Source organism: Lissotriton helveticus, chromosome 2_2 (genome assembly GCF_964261635.1).
Source record: "Lissotriton helveticus chromosome 2_2, aLisHel1.1, whole genome shotgun sequence".
Classification (NCBI taxonomy): Eukaryota; Metazoa; Chordata; class Amphibia; order Caudata; family Salamandridae; genus Lissotriton; species Lissotriton helveticus.
The window spans coordinates 371,666,009-371,683,353 of NC_136060.1; the positions used below are offsets into that span (position 1 = coordinate 371,666,009).

The window sequence follows — 17,345 nt, forward strand, 5'->3', positions numbered from 1 at the left end:
ACATAGTAGTATCCAGTACTGCCCCTATGAGCAGGTTGTGCTGAGCGGGCACCAGGTGAGATTTTGGCACATTTATTGAAAAGCCCAAGTTGAACAACAGATGAGTTGTTACATGCAGATGATGAAGCACCATCTCAGGCGACTCCGCTTTGAGCAGCCAGTCGTCCAGATAAGGGACCACTGGATTCCCGACCTTCTGAGATGAGCTGCCACCACTGCCATCACCTTTGTGAAGACTCGAGGACCAGTGGTAAGACCAAACAGCAGAACCGCAAACTGGTAGTGCTGCGACCCCACCGTAAAACAGAGATACTTCCTGTGCGACATCAGGATGGGAATGTGAAAATACGCATCCTGAAAATTGATAGACACCATCCAGTCCTCTTGCTGCAGCGCCAAAAGAACCTGCGCAAGGGTCAGCATCTTGAATTTCTCCTGTCTCCGGTAAAAATTCAAGATCCTGAGGTCCAGGATCGGAAGTAACCTGCCATCCTTCTTGGGGATCAGGAAATACCGGGAGTAGCATCCCAGATCCCGCTCCTGCTCTGGGACCACCTCTATCACACCTTTCTGTAAGAGCACAAGGACTTCCTTCTGAAGGAGAATTAAATGGTAAATTAAAAGGAGGGTAAGGTGGAGGAAATTCCCAAAAGGGAAGGGCGTACCCATTCTCTACAAGGTTTAAAACCCAAAGGTCTGACGTGACCGATATCCAACCATGTAGAAAATGAGACAACCGACCCCCTACAGGGCCTACGTGATCCAGGATGGGGGATATAGGACTGCTTTCCTGCATTGCCAGGGGGAGCAGGGGAGGTAGAAGAGGAGGAGGAGAGATTGCGGATTTTGCTGCTGCTGTTGCTGAGGTTGTCGCAAGCCACGAAAGGAAGACCTTCCAAATCCGCGATATTTTCAGAATACAAACCTCCTTGACTGGGTTTGCAGTCCCAAAGACTTCGCCGTAGCTCTGCTGTCTTTAAACCTTTGAAGGGCAGAATCTGCCTTCTCCCCGAAAAGCTTTGACCCATCAAAAGGCAAATCAACCAGAGTAGCTTGAACATTCGGGGAAAAACCAGAGGTTTAAGTAAGGCTTGCTCCTGGTAGCAATGGAAGAACCCATAACTCTGGCCACTGAATCTGCCCTATCCAGGCCAGATTGAATAACCTGTCTAGCATCAGCCTGAGCATTTGTAAGAACCTCCATAAAATTTCACATCTCTTCATCAGGCAACTTGGGTGCCAATTGCTTTGCCGAGTCTATCAATGCATGAAAATAACGGCCCAACAAACAGGTAGCACTGATAGATTTAAGAGCCATGCTTGACGATGAAAAGACTTTCTAAGCCGACTGCTCCAACTTTTTAGAGTCCCTGTCAGCAGGAGCCTGGAGAAAAGCACCCGAAGACTGTATAGAGCAGGACGCCTGCACAACCAACTTTCTGGAGAAGGATGAGATGACAGAAATGAGGATCCCCTGGAGCAATTCTATATCTTCTTGCCACCGACTTAGACACAGCAGGAGAAGAGAGTGGTTTCCGCCATACCTCTAGAATAGGCTCAGTCAAATGCTTCCTTAAAAGGTAACAAAGGTTCAACTATTGATGAAGGCGAATGTAGAACCTCAGTGAGAAAATTTGGTCTATACTCAGCAGTTGGTAACTGTAAGTCCAAAAGCTCTGCTGCCTTTCTTATTACTGTATGGTATGGGGCTACCTTTTGAGGCGGAGAAGCCCTTGTGGATGAAAGATCCCACTCAGGAGAAGTGTCCAGCCCACTTGCGTCCTGTATGCCTTCAAAATCATCCACTGATTCCTCTATTTCACCTTCTTCAACCTCCTGCCTTTGATACTGCTCTTCCTCAAGCAGTCTCTGTGCCTCTCTCCTCTATCGAATTCTACGAATCGGCGTCGGCGGCGCCACACGCTGCGCTGACATCTCTGGAGCTGGCATCAAAGGAGATTCCGAAGGCGGAACCGGCGCTGCACGAGGCCGAGAGGAAGGTCCACCAGACGGCGCCGGGGACTCCGTGAACGGCGTTGAAACCCTCGGAGCAGGAAACTGCCATGACGGCGCCGTCGGCATGACGGGCACAAAGGGTGCCTGGGCATAGTGCTGTGGGACACCCAAGTTGAAGGCCAGCGGACCCACAGGACATGAAGGTGCTCCGGAAAGGAAGGCTGCCTTAGCAAAAACTACATACATAGCATTCAAAAAATGCGTAGGATCTGATCCTGGAGTTGGAAATTGTGGAAATGGATTCAACCCAGAATCCAAATGGGGAACCTCCGGAACCGGAACAACTGGATCCACCGGAGTCACTGGATCGACCTCATGCACAGGAGAAGCAGGAGTCTAAACAATCTAGAACGGTAACCCCTCCTGAATCGGGTGAACCCCTCGGTGCCGGAGACTGCGCCGGAGTGCCTTTAGACGAAGGAGATCTCACGGGAATCACTCGAGGAGAAGGAGATACAAGCTCTTTTTGATGATGTCGAGGGGCAGGCGAAGGGGACCTCGAAGCCTTACCCTTCAACGAGCAGCCCCGAGATCCATGTCTTCACTTCTTTTTGTGTTTCTTCGACTTCAACGAGTGCAAAGCCAATGACTTAGACTTTGACTTAGCCCTTTTTCGACCTCTTGCTTCCTTCTTTGCCTTAGCCATAAATAGCTTTGCTTCCCGTTCCTTAAGAGCTTAGGATTAATTTTCCTGCAGCTGGAACAATCCTCCATGTCGTGATCAGACGACAAACACCATAAACTCATGGGGGTCAGTGATGGACATGTGACCCCCACACTCTCTACACGGCTTGAATCCAGACTTCCTCAAAGACAACATCCTAAAAACAACAGTTTAAAGAAGAATCTCACTACAAAGTATCTCAACAATAGGGAGAGAGCCAGAAAACCATTACGCGTCGGCGGTGCGGAAAAAAGGGAACCGACGTCATCACGCAGACGAGGCTCTCATATGGCTCCGGTGACGTCATGCGGAGGCGCGAGCGGAGCCGTTGTATTGCGACGTCTTCGTCGGCGTGCAGAGCTAGGAAAAAAGTTTCCCTGGATTGCTGGCGCAGAGGATATTCATAAGGTGAGGAATCCACAGGCAGATGTATCCATCAGAAATCTAACTATATAATGGCTGCACCGGATCGGTCATGTTTGGTATTAAACTTGTTGGAATCATACCTCAACACTGATTCCAGTGTCGGAAGGATTATCCCATGTACTGGGGGCTCCCTAGGGCGTGCCCCCTGTAATCCTGGTAACAGCCTTTCAGGGTTTGTCAGCAAGCTAGTGATGCTGTCGACCACAGACACGACTCTGCCCTCCTGCTGCTGAGCCAGGCTCAAACAGGGAAAGGTATAACAATAGGTTTCCTGTCACAGGGAGGTGTGACCACTTCCCAGAAAGGACTTGGTGTATTGGGGTGGGGGCAGTTACCAGCACCACCAGACGGCTTTAAGTGGCACAGGTGTTGCTCTCCTTACATACTCCGATTTGAACCAGTCAGGGACCCTTGGTCCTTGCTATTGCGCGTAACTGGACAAAGGACAGGGGAGTACCATTCCTTCTGTCCAGCCCCTCCTTTGGAACTAGTGGTTCTAACACTTACCTTAGGGTATTTAAGGGCTCCCCTGTGAGTGGGTCATCAGATTTGTCGTGGAACCAGACTCAAGCCTGAAAGTATGTCACTTTCAACTGGGAAGACTCCTGCTGCTCCTGGTCTTGCTATTCTTCAAGTCTTCTGTGTCATCTGTGTTTGTGCTTCGCTCAAGTTCTTCAATGGACCTGTGGCCATTAAGGACATCCGGAAAAAACTCAGTTGGAGTGAAGGAGTTACTCCCCTGCATCTCAGGGCATCGCTCCAAAGCTGACTGGTCTGTTGCTCCTGTCGTCCTATGGAATTCCCAAGGCCCAGCAACACAGGTTGTGATTATGCAGCTCATTAGAGGCCTGGCCTGTCTTCTCACCAGTTTTGAGGACAGTATCCCTCGTCTGGGCTGCTGGACCAAACCCCTGTGCCCCGATTCGACTTGTCGTTACAAAGGCCTGTTGGCTCTGCACTCCAGAGATCTTCGTGCTACAAGAAGCTCCATTGTCCAGCACCTCACTTCCTGAAGATCAATGTTCTCCCTTCAGTCCTTGCATTAGGGGCCTTCGTCTATGGTGAGCTACCTGAGGTCCTCTTGAGTCTTCCGTGGCTTCAGTGAGCTTCCTTGCTTGCTCGGTGCCTGCTTTGACTCTTCAGCTCTTAGTGAGTCCCTTGGACCTAGCTGGTCCCAAAGTTTGCTCCTTTTCGTCTTTGAAGTCAGTTGCGGCAACCAAGGCTTGCTGGTGCTTCGACCACCTAGTCACTGACATCTGGTGTGTGACAGCTTATGTGTGGCTCCTGGTCTTCCTCAGCGTCGCCTGGTCCTCACAGCTGCAGTGACAAGATCGTCGTCGTCGCTTCAGAACCTCCCGAAATTGGTGGGCATTCTGTGCCTCCTCGTCACCTCCCAGTGGCACAGACTCTGTCTCCTCTACTTGAAGGTTCTTCCCTTCAAGAATCTACCCTTGGATTCCACCATTTACCTCCACAGTCTTCTCCAGAAGCATCTTCGTTGAGGTTGTCCATTGTTGTCTACAACAGGTTCCGACCTCAATTCACCCATATGGACCCGGCTTCCCTGGTGTAGGTAAACTAGTTCCCGGGGAACCTCCTGTCTTACAAAGGGTTTCCTTGGGGTCCTTTGAGAAAAGTCCTTTTTCTCAGAACTGCAAATGCGACTTCTCTATTGACTTCCAATGGGCACGTGACTGTGTTTCCACTCTGCACACAGTCTCTGTGGGAATTTTGGTTACTTACCTTGGGTGGTTCCTTGTGTCCCCGGCTCCTCTGGGTCTTCTGGTCCAAGTCCCGTTCTCTATAGCAGTTCGCTTTCCACTTTCTTAATACATCGTTTGATCTCCCCCGGAGACCACTGTATTTCATGCCGGATTGCTTTTGAAATGTTGTATGTCAGAATATCGAGGGCAGAAATATCGTCCTTCAAAGATATAATGGTAAAAAAACCAACAAACATATTTTTTCTAACTCTATATCTGTGTACCTTAAAGTTATATATACTATCATAGAACATGAATGTGGAGGTAAGTAAAGTAAATGTATATATACTTATATATATTAACCGTCACAATAATTTGGTAGTTGATATTCAAGTCACAATATTTTTGTAGGAAAATATTTCATACTGGTATTGCAGTATTATAGACTCTCTTACCACTACTTTTTATCCTTCACCCCTTCCACACCGCTCCCTTCACCTAAATTTCAAGTGCATCTGCACTTCTTATTTTGTAATTAAAGCATAGGGTGCAGCAACCACTTCTTGACCGGAGGAAACTGTGCAACCAAATGATACAGCACTAACGACCATAGCCAATTTTAATGAGAGGCAATCAAATTGGGGGAAAGGTGTGGCTTAACGGCTAGGGCAGCCGACTTTGAAGCTGGGGAACCAGGTTCGAGTCTGGCAGGAAGAGCAAACATCCTGTGATTCTGGGCAAATCACTTAATCTCCCCTTGCCCAAAAAATGAATATGTCCGTCTGTAATGCAACTGGTACTCATGTAAAGTGCTCGGATACCTTTTGTAGAGTTTGCGCTATATTAAACTACAAAATAAATAAACAAATATTCTCAAGTTGAGGCATAAAAATCTAATGAGTATCTGTAATCTACTGCCTTCTTGACAGCAATGAGTGCCAAATTATATGTCACTTATTTGCACATCATAGAATAGAAAAGTACGGCACTGTCCTCATTTTTCACTTTCAACTGCAGTATGGTAACTGTGGCTTACTGTGAAATTCCTCTGAGGTTGGATAGCAGATATTCACTGATTATCGGAATGAGTTGCTTCGCTGTTTCATCAAGCAGGTCGCACTCCAGGACATACAGGATTCCATGCAGGGCTCCAATACGGCTGGGCATATGTGTACTTTTCAACGTTGTTTCTAGCAGTCGACTTACTGGTTCTGCCACAGCCTTATCCTAATGTTCAGATACAAATAAAAGAAAACAGAAGTCAAAAGTAATATCATTTATATTTTGATAATCAGCTGCACCACCTTGTAAGAAGATGTCTTTTTCTGTGGCAGTGCCAATGTAAGGGCAAACCATGCAAAAAGTACACATGACCCTTATTGGTTTATATGGCTTAAATCAATAATCCCAACTGCTCTATTTCTGGTAGTGTGGTCAAGCAGATTAGGCTTATAATAGGGTAGAGTGAAGCATTTGTTATACACACAGAGTCAATTAATGAGATACATTCTCAAGAAGAAACTCAAGACCAGTTTAGAAACATAGCACAGATTTTTATATAATTTTAGATACCAAGAGCTTCGGTATCAGATAAGTACTTTAGACTTTATAGATTTTTACAGGTAAAACAGTAGAAAATCATAGCTGTCAGATTTGAGGCATGAGCCTTGAACGCAGTAATGATATCCTATGGGAGGAAAAGAAATGTACTGCATAGGGATACATGCAAACTAATGCAGAAGGTATCCTTTAGGGGTTAAGGTACTTAGAGTCCAAACTAACACAAGCAGTTCGGGTCGCACTGCCCTGGGGTGCAGAGGTGCTGGTCCCATTGGTAGCCTCGAGTGATATGCGGTAAAGTTTGAAGTGACTTGTAAAAACAACAGTCTGCAACGGGGGTCTTGGGGATCTTGGGGACAGGTCCAGCAGATCGCTACATGGGGGTCGGCTTGTTGGGAGGTCTAGGCCCGAGGGACGCAGGCATAAGTTGTGTACTTGGGCTGTGGGGCTAGGATGCAGAGGTGCTGGCTGGCCACATAGGGTTGGAGGTGCTCACGGTTTTTAGGGTACCTGCAGAGGAGGGAGAAGAAACACAGCATGGCCATTCTCTGTGTGGAGCTCGTCCTTCCTCAAGTCCTTTGACGTATAGGTAAGTTTTTGTGGGGGTGGTCTTCTGACTGAACACCAAAAATCCTTGGTGGGTGCAAGTGCTCTGGTAGTCCATGTATTGGAACAGGTAAGTACTAGAGGGTGTAGCATCTCGAAACATGGCAGAGAGATGGGGCTGACCTCCTAGAGCCTCAGGAACCTCCTCCTCTCATTCTACCCCTTTGGTGGGCCAGATGGCCAACAACACGAGGTAACAGGTAAATGCTTTCGGTGTCTGCTAATGCAGAGAATGGTTCCTCCACCCCAAGGGAGATGCTGCCTGGTTGCTGAAGTTGCTGGATGGTTCTCCACAGCTTTGGGAGGAGACACAACGTCTGGACAGGTGGGTGCAATTGTCGAAGTTCCAGGGTTTGGTGGCAAATAGTGGTAAAGTCCTCAGTTATTTTGGAGACTGCTCTTGTTTGTCTTTCCTTTGGTTCCCAGTAGACAAATCATAGTTCCTGGTTAAGGGCACCATCTAAATGCTGAATTTAGGGGTGTTGAGGTGAGTGTAAGGTAGTAGCCAATGGTCTACCTATCTGTGGGGTGATTACATGCCCTATATGACCACATCCTGTGGAGGTGGCCCAACTTCGTGGTTTGTCTAGCGTGATACTGCAACATGCCGACTGACTAGCTAATTCTCCCGCTCGCTCTGATGTCGAATGGGCCCCTGGGCAGGAGGTGGCAGTCTTGAGAAAGTCGAGCCACATATCAAGGCGACAGAGACTTTGAAGCCTCTAGCCTTGATATGCTAAATGACTAGTCATCCTGCTGGAAGAGGTGTAAACACCTCCTCCCAAAGCAGGCATTGTTCCTGACCTCAGAGCACTGGGTCTCAAGAGAAGAGGGTCAGAAACTCATCTGTGGTGCCAGGAACGAAGATACCAGTCAGCCAGCACACTAGATAGGATTAGGTTTTCCGGGATACCTCCACAGTACCTAGTTACTCATTGCGGATCTCTTCGCTCCGGTTTATTTTTGGTTTCTCCAAAACACTCAAACCTCACGTCCATTCTAGCAGTGACTGCCTTTATTTGGTACATTAGTTCCAGAAAGTCATCGCCCATGGAATGCCTTCCAGGAATTTGGTGCAACCGCACTTAACTGAAAACATTTCGCAGACCAATAGGGCAGAAGTGTCCCGTAACAGAGGGTCTGTGCAATGATTCAACTTCACTAATTCCGGTCACTAATGTTCTTAACCTACGCCTTGTATCCCCGAAAAGCCTTTGATAAGTCAAACCAAGGAGTCTGAGATCGATTACTGCAGCTCCTGTCCAGTTTTCCCTACTACCAGGACCTTTTAACTAACTCAACCACTTTTATATGTCTAGCCATGCTCCTCTGTGCAGATGCTACTAGCTTGCTGACAGACTGGCCAGAAAAGTAGGGTGGTCCAACAGTGGCTAAGGAGGCACAACCATCATCCTCAACCTGTACTTATGCGTTCATATGACAAGATTATGTTATATTGTTTTGTGATGAGAGCTTACGTTTCTACTGACTTTGTGAGAAAAGGTTTGCACTCTTACTCTTTCTTCACATCCCCAATCACTGCAGATGTGCTGAAAGTTATCACAATGACAGGCGAGTCTCACTACTTATGGCTAATCTGTATGAATACATGTAAATGAGGTTTGCTGGTTATACCAAAAGTGTGTTGTTTTAGGGGTGTGGTGCACCTATCATTGCTGTCAGGTATTTTTACTGATCTGTGGTGTTGAGTCAGCTGTGTTTGTGTTCCCTCCTATGGAGTGATACAGAAAGTAATGGAGTGGTTATGATGAAATATGAGATGCGATTGTGTCAAAAATGGTGAGGTGCTACCTAACGGGTAAACTGAGATGTAGTTTAAAGTTCTATTTCTTGATATATTATGACTTTGCATTGTAATGCAGTATTTTGTGATGCTGAGTTGGGGACTGTCTTTGTTAGTGTTGTATGGTGTAATGTATCAAGGAGAGGCACGGCAAGTTGGTCTGTTTGAATGGGTGGAGTGGATGGAATTTTGTGTGGCAAAGTGGAGTGATGTATGGTGTAGTAAATGGTAAGGTGTGCTGCTTAGTTACATGATCTGACCTAATGTGATCTAGCCTGGTGTTTTGTGTACTACAGTGTGGTATATGGCATAGTGTGCTGTTGAATTATATTGTGCAGCCTTGAAAAGTGTTAATACGTGTTATGTTGAGTAATGCTGTTGTTTAGGAAGCCTGGAGCACTAGTGTGTATCAATTTGTAGCATCTTAAGGTGTGCTGTGCTGCGTTATGAAATGCTTCTGGTATATTGAGCTTTCAAGAGGGGAGCAGAGTACAGTGGTATTTGGGATCCAATATGGTTTTTAAATGGTGTGGTGATATGTTGGTCAGTGTGATGAGGGTGTGGTGTGTGAAGGAAAGTATCCTTTTTGGCATGTGCACTCGGTTCCTGCCCAACAGGTTCCCAGTGTCTGTGTTCTTTCCCAAAACTGTACCTTTGTTTCCACAATTGGCACTGTGAGAAGTTGGCCTGATATATGATGCTCACTAGTTCTAGTGATCACCTTGTATCAGTCCAAACAACCCTTATGGTGATTGGTTGTAAGTCAACCTTATAGACCAGCTATCCTAATGGTAGCATGGACAAAGCAGTCTTAGGCTAAACTCTTTTGGCATGTGAAGCCAGCTGTTTTACCACAATATAACCCCTTGAATACCAGATGAAAGGACACCACACAGGTTGTTATGAAAATAAACAGTATATTTATTAATAACAACACCTCTGAACTCTTTATGAGGTCAGAGGGCTAAGCACATGACAATCTCTTAAGAAAAATACGACAAGTTGCACAAAATTACAATGGTGCCCTAGGGGCACGACAAACCATATACTAAGTAAGTGGAATGTGAAAGTCGATAAAAGGAATAGAGCTGTCCAGAGGCTGTAGGATCGATGGGACCACGCTATACTAACTCTAGGTAAGTAATAGGAGGCCCACGGAACGCGTGTGCAGAGTGTGAACTCACACGCGAGATGCGTAACAACGTCTATGGACAGTACAGTTCAAGTTAAAGTTGAGCACGGACAAACCTGACTAGTTATGACAAAAACGACTGTGGAACTGGACACTAGGACAGTTAGACTACCCTTGAGCACCGAAATGCTCTCGTTACCTCACCCACGGGCTGCGGGTGCATAGGTGCCAAAGTGTGTCGGGTTCTCGCGTTGAAGTCAATGGAGCCTGAAAGAAAAGATGCTGCAGGCGACCAGGAGGAAGATGTCCGGTGCGATCCAAGGGTGGATCGGTGAAGAAGAGGACCTGAAAGCAGAGGGGACAGTGTTCAAAGTCACTAGCCAGTGACCGGCGTGGAACCAGGAAGGAAGCAGGTGCTGTCGTCGCGATCAGGTGAAGAGTGGACGCTTGACTCTGCAGCCACGTGGACCAGGAGGTGTCTTCGATTACCAGGATGGAGGCACGAGCTGTCCCACGCAGGCTCTCGCTGTCGGCGGTGTCGGATCCGGGATTGGAGTCAACAGGCCTTGGCAAAGGCAACCCACGCGGTGAGTGGAAAAGACGTCTGGTGCGGACTAGGAGAGCCCGGGGTGCCCCTCTTTTGGAAGGGAGCAAGGGCCAGTCTGGAGCAACCAGACCAGCAGGGAAGATTCAAAGTTTCGTCGTCTAGGAGGCCACTAGCCAGCCGGCAAGTGACCAGACAACGCGTCGAGCAGCAGACAAGCAGAAGGGCCCCACGCAGATCACGTGGAGGCTGGAGGGCTGATCTTCGGTGCAGGAGCTGCTCGGGGCTGGGGCTTTTCAGTCCCCAAAGCACTTGGTCGAGTTTACCTCGGGAGTCGTGCTGGAAGCGAAGTGCAGTTTCTTTCAAGATGGCCGGTCCCACGTGTCTCGTCGCACCCACGGATCTCAGCTGTGCTGCAGATGTAGGTTGAGGTCGGAGAGGTCTGGGAATCCGGGTCTCGTCGGGCCCTGAAGTCTGGATCCTCGAGGGAAGACGACAAAGGGAAGCCGCTGGACCTTTGATGGTGCCTGCAGTTGCAGGGTAGACACTCCTTGCCCACAAGGGAGATTTCTTCAGTCTTCTGTGGAGCAGAACGTCGAAGTCCAGAGTTTCTTGTAGAGTAGTTCAGGATTAATCTAACTTGGAATGGGACCAGCTCCTACCTTTATCCTGCTAAAGGGGGCTGCACTACTGACTAGGTCCCTCCCCTGGGTGGGACCAGGAAGGGGGGTGGTTACACCCCCTATCCTTTGTCCGGTTTCACGCCAGAGCTGGGCCAGGGCTGCCCCAGCAACTGGTTTGAACCGGTGTATGCACAGGGCACCTTGTGTGCCCCAGGCATGTCTCATTCCTTTCAGGCCTATCCTACCCAATACACAAAATCCTGTCTGGGGTGGTGCTAGCACCTCCCAAGGCAGGAAACCCTTTGTCCAAGCCGCCCTCGCTGGAAGGACTCCCAGCAGCAGGAGGTCAGACTTGTGTCTGTGGTGGCAGCATCCATTTTGTGATGCTGAGGCTCGAGTTAACTTTAACCGGGGTTCACAGTTACATACATGTCGAGTCCCTCTAGAAGGGTGGAATGCTACCCCCGTCGCCAGAATTGGCGAGGGAGTAGTATTCCAAATCGTATGACACCTTACTCGACATGTTTTGATAATGTTATGCCAGAGTTAGCATTTAACCGCGAGGTTGATAATGCACTTAAGAGTATATGGTATAGCGTTATCATGGAACAGCTATTAGGACTTGGTTCCGCAAGCTGCAAACGGGCTCAGCTCATGCCAGAGCACCATCTCACATGATTCCAAGCACTCTGCCTTCAGGATTGATAAGGCCTTCCATAGGAGTGACTGATAGGAATATATGTGTCCATTTTAGGGTTAGATATAGGTATACTATATCTACAGCAAAGGGTGATTACACCACCATGCCCCAGCTGTCATGCAGCCAGTTGTGTGAGTTTTAGATGGCCGCCAGGGGTGGCATAATACATGCTTCAGCCCCTGGTAGGCCCTGGGTACACCTATGCCCTGGATACCTAAGGTATACTGTACAGGGACTGAAAAGGTGGCCCAGTACCAATTGGTAAATGCACCTAAAGTACATGGTTGTCAATTTAGAGAGAGAACAGCTAGGCTGTGGGTCTGATTAGCAGGCTCACAGCCAGGGAAAGTCGTAAACCAGTGAAGCAAAAAGCAAAAATCTGGGGTGACCATAGGATTGCAGACCCCACTCTCCTACAGGCACACCTCTGGCTCACATACAAATACAAGTCCCTTCTAAAATGTATAAGTGGTACCAAGGGCCTTGTGACCGGAGAGGGTCTCTAAGGGCTGCAGTAGCCTTATGCCACCCTAAAAGGCCCCTCACCAAACACAGTCATACTGCCGCAACAGCCTGCGTGTTTTGGTACAGGTAAAAGAGAAGAGTCGCCCTGGCACACATCCCTGTGTGCCAGGCCTACCAGCACTGCAAGCGGCATAGGTTAGTCACCTCTACAGCAGGCTTTACAGCCCCAAGGCAGAGTGTACTATTCCTCATTTGAGGGCATAACTGCATGAGCAGATATACTCTACAGTGTCTTAGTCCATTCTTAGACATTATAAGTGCACACTGAAGACATACTGAGTACATGGGCTGGGAGCTTGTCACTACGAGTTACACAGCTCCATGATGGCTTCATTGAATTCCAAGATGTTTGGTACCAAACATCTCAGCTTTGTAAACCCACACTGATGCCAGTGGTGGATGTATTCAGAGATGCACCCAGAGGACACCTCGGAGGTAACCCTGAAACCCTACCCACTTGCTAGTGTGTGCCTCACCAGCCTGCTCAGTCTATACATGTTTCTGACCTGCTGAGGTGGAAAACTTTTGCTCTTGTGTGTCAGAAACAAAGCCTGCTCTGGGTGGAGGTGCTGCACACCTACCCCCAAGCAGGAACAGCATAGAAAGGTGACGAGCTTCAAAAGCTTCCCGTCCGGCTAGTGGAGATGCCCGCTCCCAGGACCAAGCCTTATTTTTGGATGCAAGGTCCGCACAAAAATTAGTAAGCAAGAGAGGTGTGTCCCCTCTCAGCCAAGGCAACCCCTAAGGCGCCCTGAGCTGAAGTGATCCTCCCTTCAGAATCCACCATATTGTTTTGGAGGTCTCTAACCAATTGGGTGAGGTATACGCCCCATTTCCAAGAGGGAGTAGACATATACAAAGGGTGTAGGCCCCCTAAAGGTAAGTAGCCCATTGGCTGCTACCTTCCGACCCCTGTAACATAAGTTAGTACTTACGGGCACCCCTGAACCTTATTACTCAGATTAGCGACGACCTACGAAGAAGAGGACAAAGAAGAGCCGATACCTGCACAACAAGAAGCTCCATCCACTGACTTGGTCACAGCCCTGCCAGCCTGTCTGTGAACTTCATAATTTGCACGATTCCAATGCTTGTCCCGCAGCACAGCGACCTCTAAAAGCCTGGGAGGACTGCATGTCTTATATAAAGACTCCTGAGCTCCCATTGACAGCAGACCTGTCCAAAAGACAACCAACTTTTAAAGAACAAAACTCTGCCTGCGAAACCGGCGACTACCTCTGCACCCGAAGCCCACGGCCTTAGTCCCAGTGGCCCACCAGTCAGGCACAGGTTCCTCAGCATTTCTGAGCAAGAGTCCACTGTGGACTGACCCCTGCCGGACTCCACATTGAGTCATGCAGCCTCTGCACGACGCCCCCCCCCCCATTTACGACCTGCATCAGTAAACTGTTTTCAGACGACAAAAGATACCCCAGCACCTGGAGCCCGTGGGTAGATCAAATTATGGTGTCCCAATGCTCCAGCACTTCCCAACTTACCCGTCCAGCTGTAGGTGTCCATCGATCGGCCTCCCGGCCTGAGCCTGCGTCCTTTGCCCGACTTTGAGATTCCACATTGGTTTGCATTAGCCGCACAATGCTGTGTTGGCATTCTGGACCCGTCAGTCCCTGTGCAGCTGGAGGTGTAAGTTTTGTGCAGCCTTGTTGCCCCCTGATGCTTACCTTAACTCCCTGAGACTTGGTTACTTAACTGGGCTACTTACCTGTAAGTAGTGCCACTTCTATTACACCATTTCTCCATTGGATAACCGTGTTTGACCTCTGCACTTGACCACCCCAGTGGCGGTGACGCAGTATTCTCACTTACCTGGTTCTAATTCTTTATCCAGAAACTCAATATCGTAAATAATTTACTCACCTGCATATTGCTGATTGAATTTTCTCCCATAGGATTACATTGCATTGTTGAAAAATGCACTAAGTGTCCACTTTTCACATTGATAAGTATTGATATTGCAACACATATTTATTTGCAACAAAGTATCTTTGGTTCTTTAAAATAAATATACTAAGAGTATTATTTTTTACAAACTACTGGTTTTCGATTTAGTAATTTAGTGTGTGCATTATGCATCATTTATTGCCTGTGTTTACAACAAATGCTTAACATTGCCCTCTAATAAGCCTAACTGCTTGCCCACGCTACCACAAAAGAGAGCATTAGTATTATCTGCCTGAGCCTCTGTAAAGCCTCCGGGGATTCACTGGACTCTGTGCACACTAAATCTCATTTTGGTACAATATATACAGAGCCAGCTTCTTACAGTGTGGTCAATGTTGTGTTGTGGTTTTGTATGGATTTATTGAAATGAGATCAGGTTTAGGCTCACGTAGTGAGCAGTTGTGAAAAGCGGTGTGTCATAATGGATTGCATATTATGAGTTATTAAACTAAATCTACAGATTTCTAACACTTCTATAAGACCTAGACAAGGCAAAGCAATAATTTGCAGTACATACAAAAGTGGTTTCTATTGTGTCCTTTACATGTAATTTATTTCTTACCATTCCAAGAACAGCAGCTGCCTTGCAAATTGCAGGCACCAAATACTGATTCAGGATCTCATCTTCTGATGGGTGAACTTTCTGTAACTCAGTCAGAGTCGAATACATCATCTCAAACTGATTTCTTTCAGTGAACAAATCAGACACTGCCAGAAGCTGAAAGTGGAGAAGGAGTAAGTTTAAATTGTTTATTTATATCTATAATAAACAAGTTATTTACCTTCAGTAAGGTCTTATCTGGTTGAGACTCAATCTAGCCGCAGATTCCTTACCTTAAAATCTATTACCAGACGTCAGACTGGATCCGTTAATTTCTCATGAGCAGTTCCCCTGCACAACGGTAGGTGGAGTTGTTCAGCTCCGTGTGGCATCGTCAGCATCATCCGCACTGGAAGTGACTTGTACGGTGCCACTCCAATGCGCTGACGCTAGCTTCTTTTCACAAGTTTCCAAGCCAGGAGCACAGAGCCACGAAGAACACTGATCACTAGTGCATGAAACTAGGGCCCTTAAAGGAGAAACCCCTGCCTCTAGAAATTCACTCACAGAGCAGAGACGATAGGTGGACTGGTAAAGAATCTTCAGCTAGATAGAGTGTCTACCAGATAAGGTGTTACTGAAAGTAAGTAACTTGTTCATCTGATAGGCACTTCTGGCCGCAGATTCCTTACCTTAGAATAGATACCCAAGCAATACCTCCCTGGAGGTGGATCTGCAAAACGATTTCACACAAAGTGTCCAGCAGGATCGAACGGGCAAAGTGTCCGTCTCAACGGACATGACTGTCCAGGCAGTAGTGCTTGGAAAAAGTGTGCAGAGATGCCCATGTAGCTGCCTGGAAGTGGTCACAGCCTACGCTCCAGTGGAATGAGCACGCAAACACTCAAGTGGGTTATTTCTTGTCCAATGCATAGCAGATTTTAATGCGGAGCACGATCCATTAAAATATGTTCCATTTCTGCATGGTCTTCCCTTTCTTATCCCAGACATACCCCACAAAGAGTTGATTGCCCACTCAGAACTCTTCTGTGCGGTCAAGGTAGAATGAGCATGCTCTTTTTTGGTCCAGCCAGTGGAGTCTCTCCTCTTCCTTAGAGGGATGAGGCTGAGTGTAAAACGTAGGCAAAGTGATGTAGTAGCTTAGGTTGAACAGGGTGACTGCCTTCAGCAAGAAGGATCCTCGCGACCTTAGGACCAATTTGTTGGAGAAAAACCAGATGTAAGGAGGCTGAGAGGACAGTGCTTGTAGATCACTGCCCCTCCGGGGAGATGTAATTGTCACCAAAAAGGTTGTCATGATGGTTAGGAAACTAAGAGGACAAGAATGAAGAGGCTCAAATGGAGTTCACATTAAGAAAGTAAGAATCAAGTTAAGGTCCCAATTACTCATAACAAAGGCAGCTGGGTGAAACGTGCTGTAGACCTTTAAGGAATCTATTTACAGTAGAGACGTGAGTAGAGAAGGCTGATCTGGCAGCCGCAGAAAATCAGGGATGGCAGATAAATAACCCTTTTAAGTGCTTGATGAAGAGTTCTGTTGGGCCAGGGAAAGGATAAACAAAAGCACCTGGGAAAGGGGAGCAGATAAGGGATCAATCTGTTTCTCAGCACACCATGCCACAAATATATTCCAACTATACCATCTTGGTGGAGGAACGCCAAGCTGGCAAGATAACGTCACATACTTCGGACAGAAGATCAAAAGCTGTCAACGTTTGACGCTCCATTTCCACGAATGAATGCAGAGTGTAGACAAGTTTGTGTGAAGAACTCTCCCTTGTTGATGCGACAGAAGATCCTCCCAAAGGGGCAGGCTGATCGGTGGACTTACGGCTCAAAAGCTCGGGATAACAAACTACCAAACTAGGGCCTGTTCATTCCCTACCTTTTTGAGAACTCTGGGCAGGAGTGGTAAGGGCAGGAAGGGGCTCAGGATACTTGAGCGCCACTCAAAACTAAAAGCGTTTCTGAGTGAGACCTGCCTTGGAAACTTCAGCACACAAAACTGCTGACATTGAAAGTTCTCGGCGGTGGCAAACAATCTAACCAAGGTTCTCTCCAACTGCTGAAAGAGACATTGCACTACCTTTGGATGGAGATGCCAATCATGATCCTCTAGGTTTTCGTTTAAGTTTATCCTCCGTGACATTCAAAGAGCCTGCAAGGTGTTAAACCACCAGGAAAAGGCTCTGACGTTCTAGCCATGTCCAGCGGTGTCTTAACAGCATTATCAACCCCCGGGCAAAGTAGAGCACTGGCCCTGCCTCCACAACCTCTCACAGGAATATAAATATTTAACAGAAAATGTGTTTGAATTTCTAGTCTGCATGGGGCCCCTATGCTCATGAGGCCCCCGGGCAACTGCTCAGAGTGCCCATGCATTAAGACGGCACTGGCCATGTCCAGAGCCTTTTGATAAAGGATCCACAACCTCTTCCGGCCCTGTTTGTTGCAGTACCACTTGGCGGTGGTATTGTCCATGAACACCTGCACTAGCCTTCCCTTAATTGAGGGTAGT

The 17,345-nt window shown here is 47.5% G+C and overlaps 1 protein-coding gene across 2 annotated transcripts in view; it reads right to left on the reverse strand.

The window, feature by feature from the left end:
* HTT (huntingtin) overlaps positions 1 to 17,345 on the reverse strand; it is a 1,924,961-nt gene that overhangs the window by 208,869 nt on the left and 1,698,747 nt on the right. For both annotated transcript variants that reach the window (XM_078678546.1, XM_078678545.1), the window contains 2 exons: positions 14,828 to 14,983; positions 5,846 to 6,036 (listed from right to left, as the gene is read on the reverse strand). In XM_078678546.1, the coding sequence (XP_078534672.1) occupies positions 5,846 to 6,036; positions 14,828 to 14,983 (347 nt within the window). The remainder of the gene's footprint in view (positions 1 to 5,845; positions 6,037 to 14,827; positions 14,984 to 17,345) is intronic.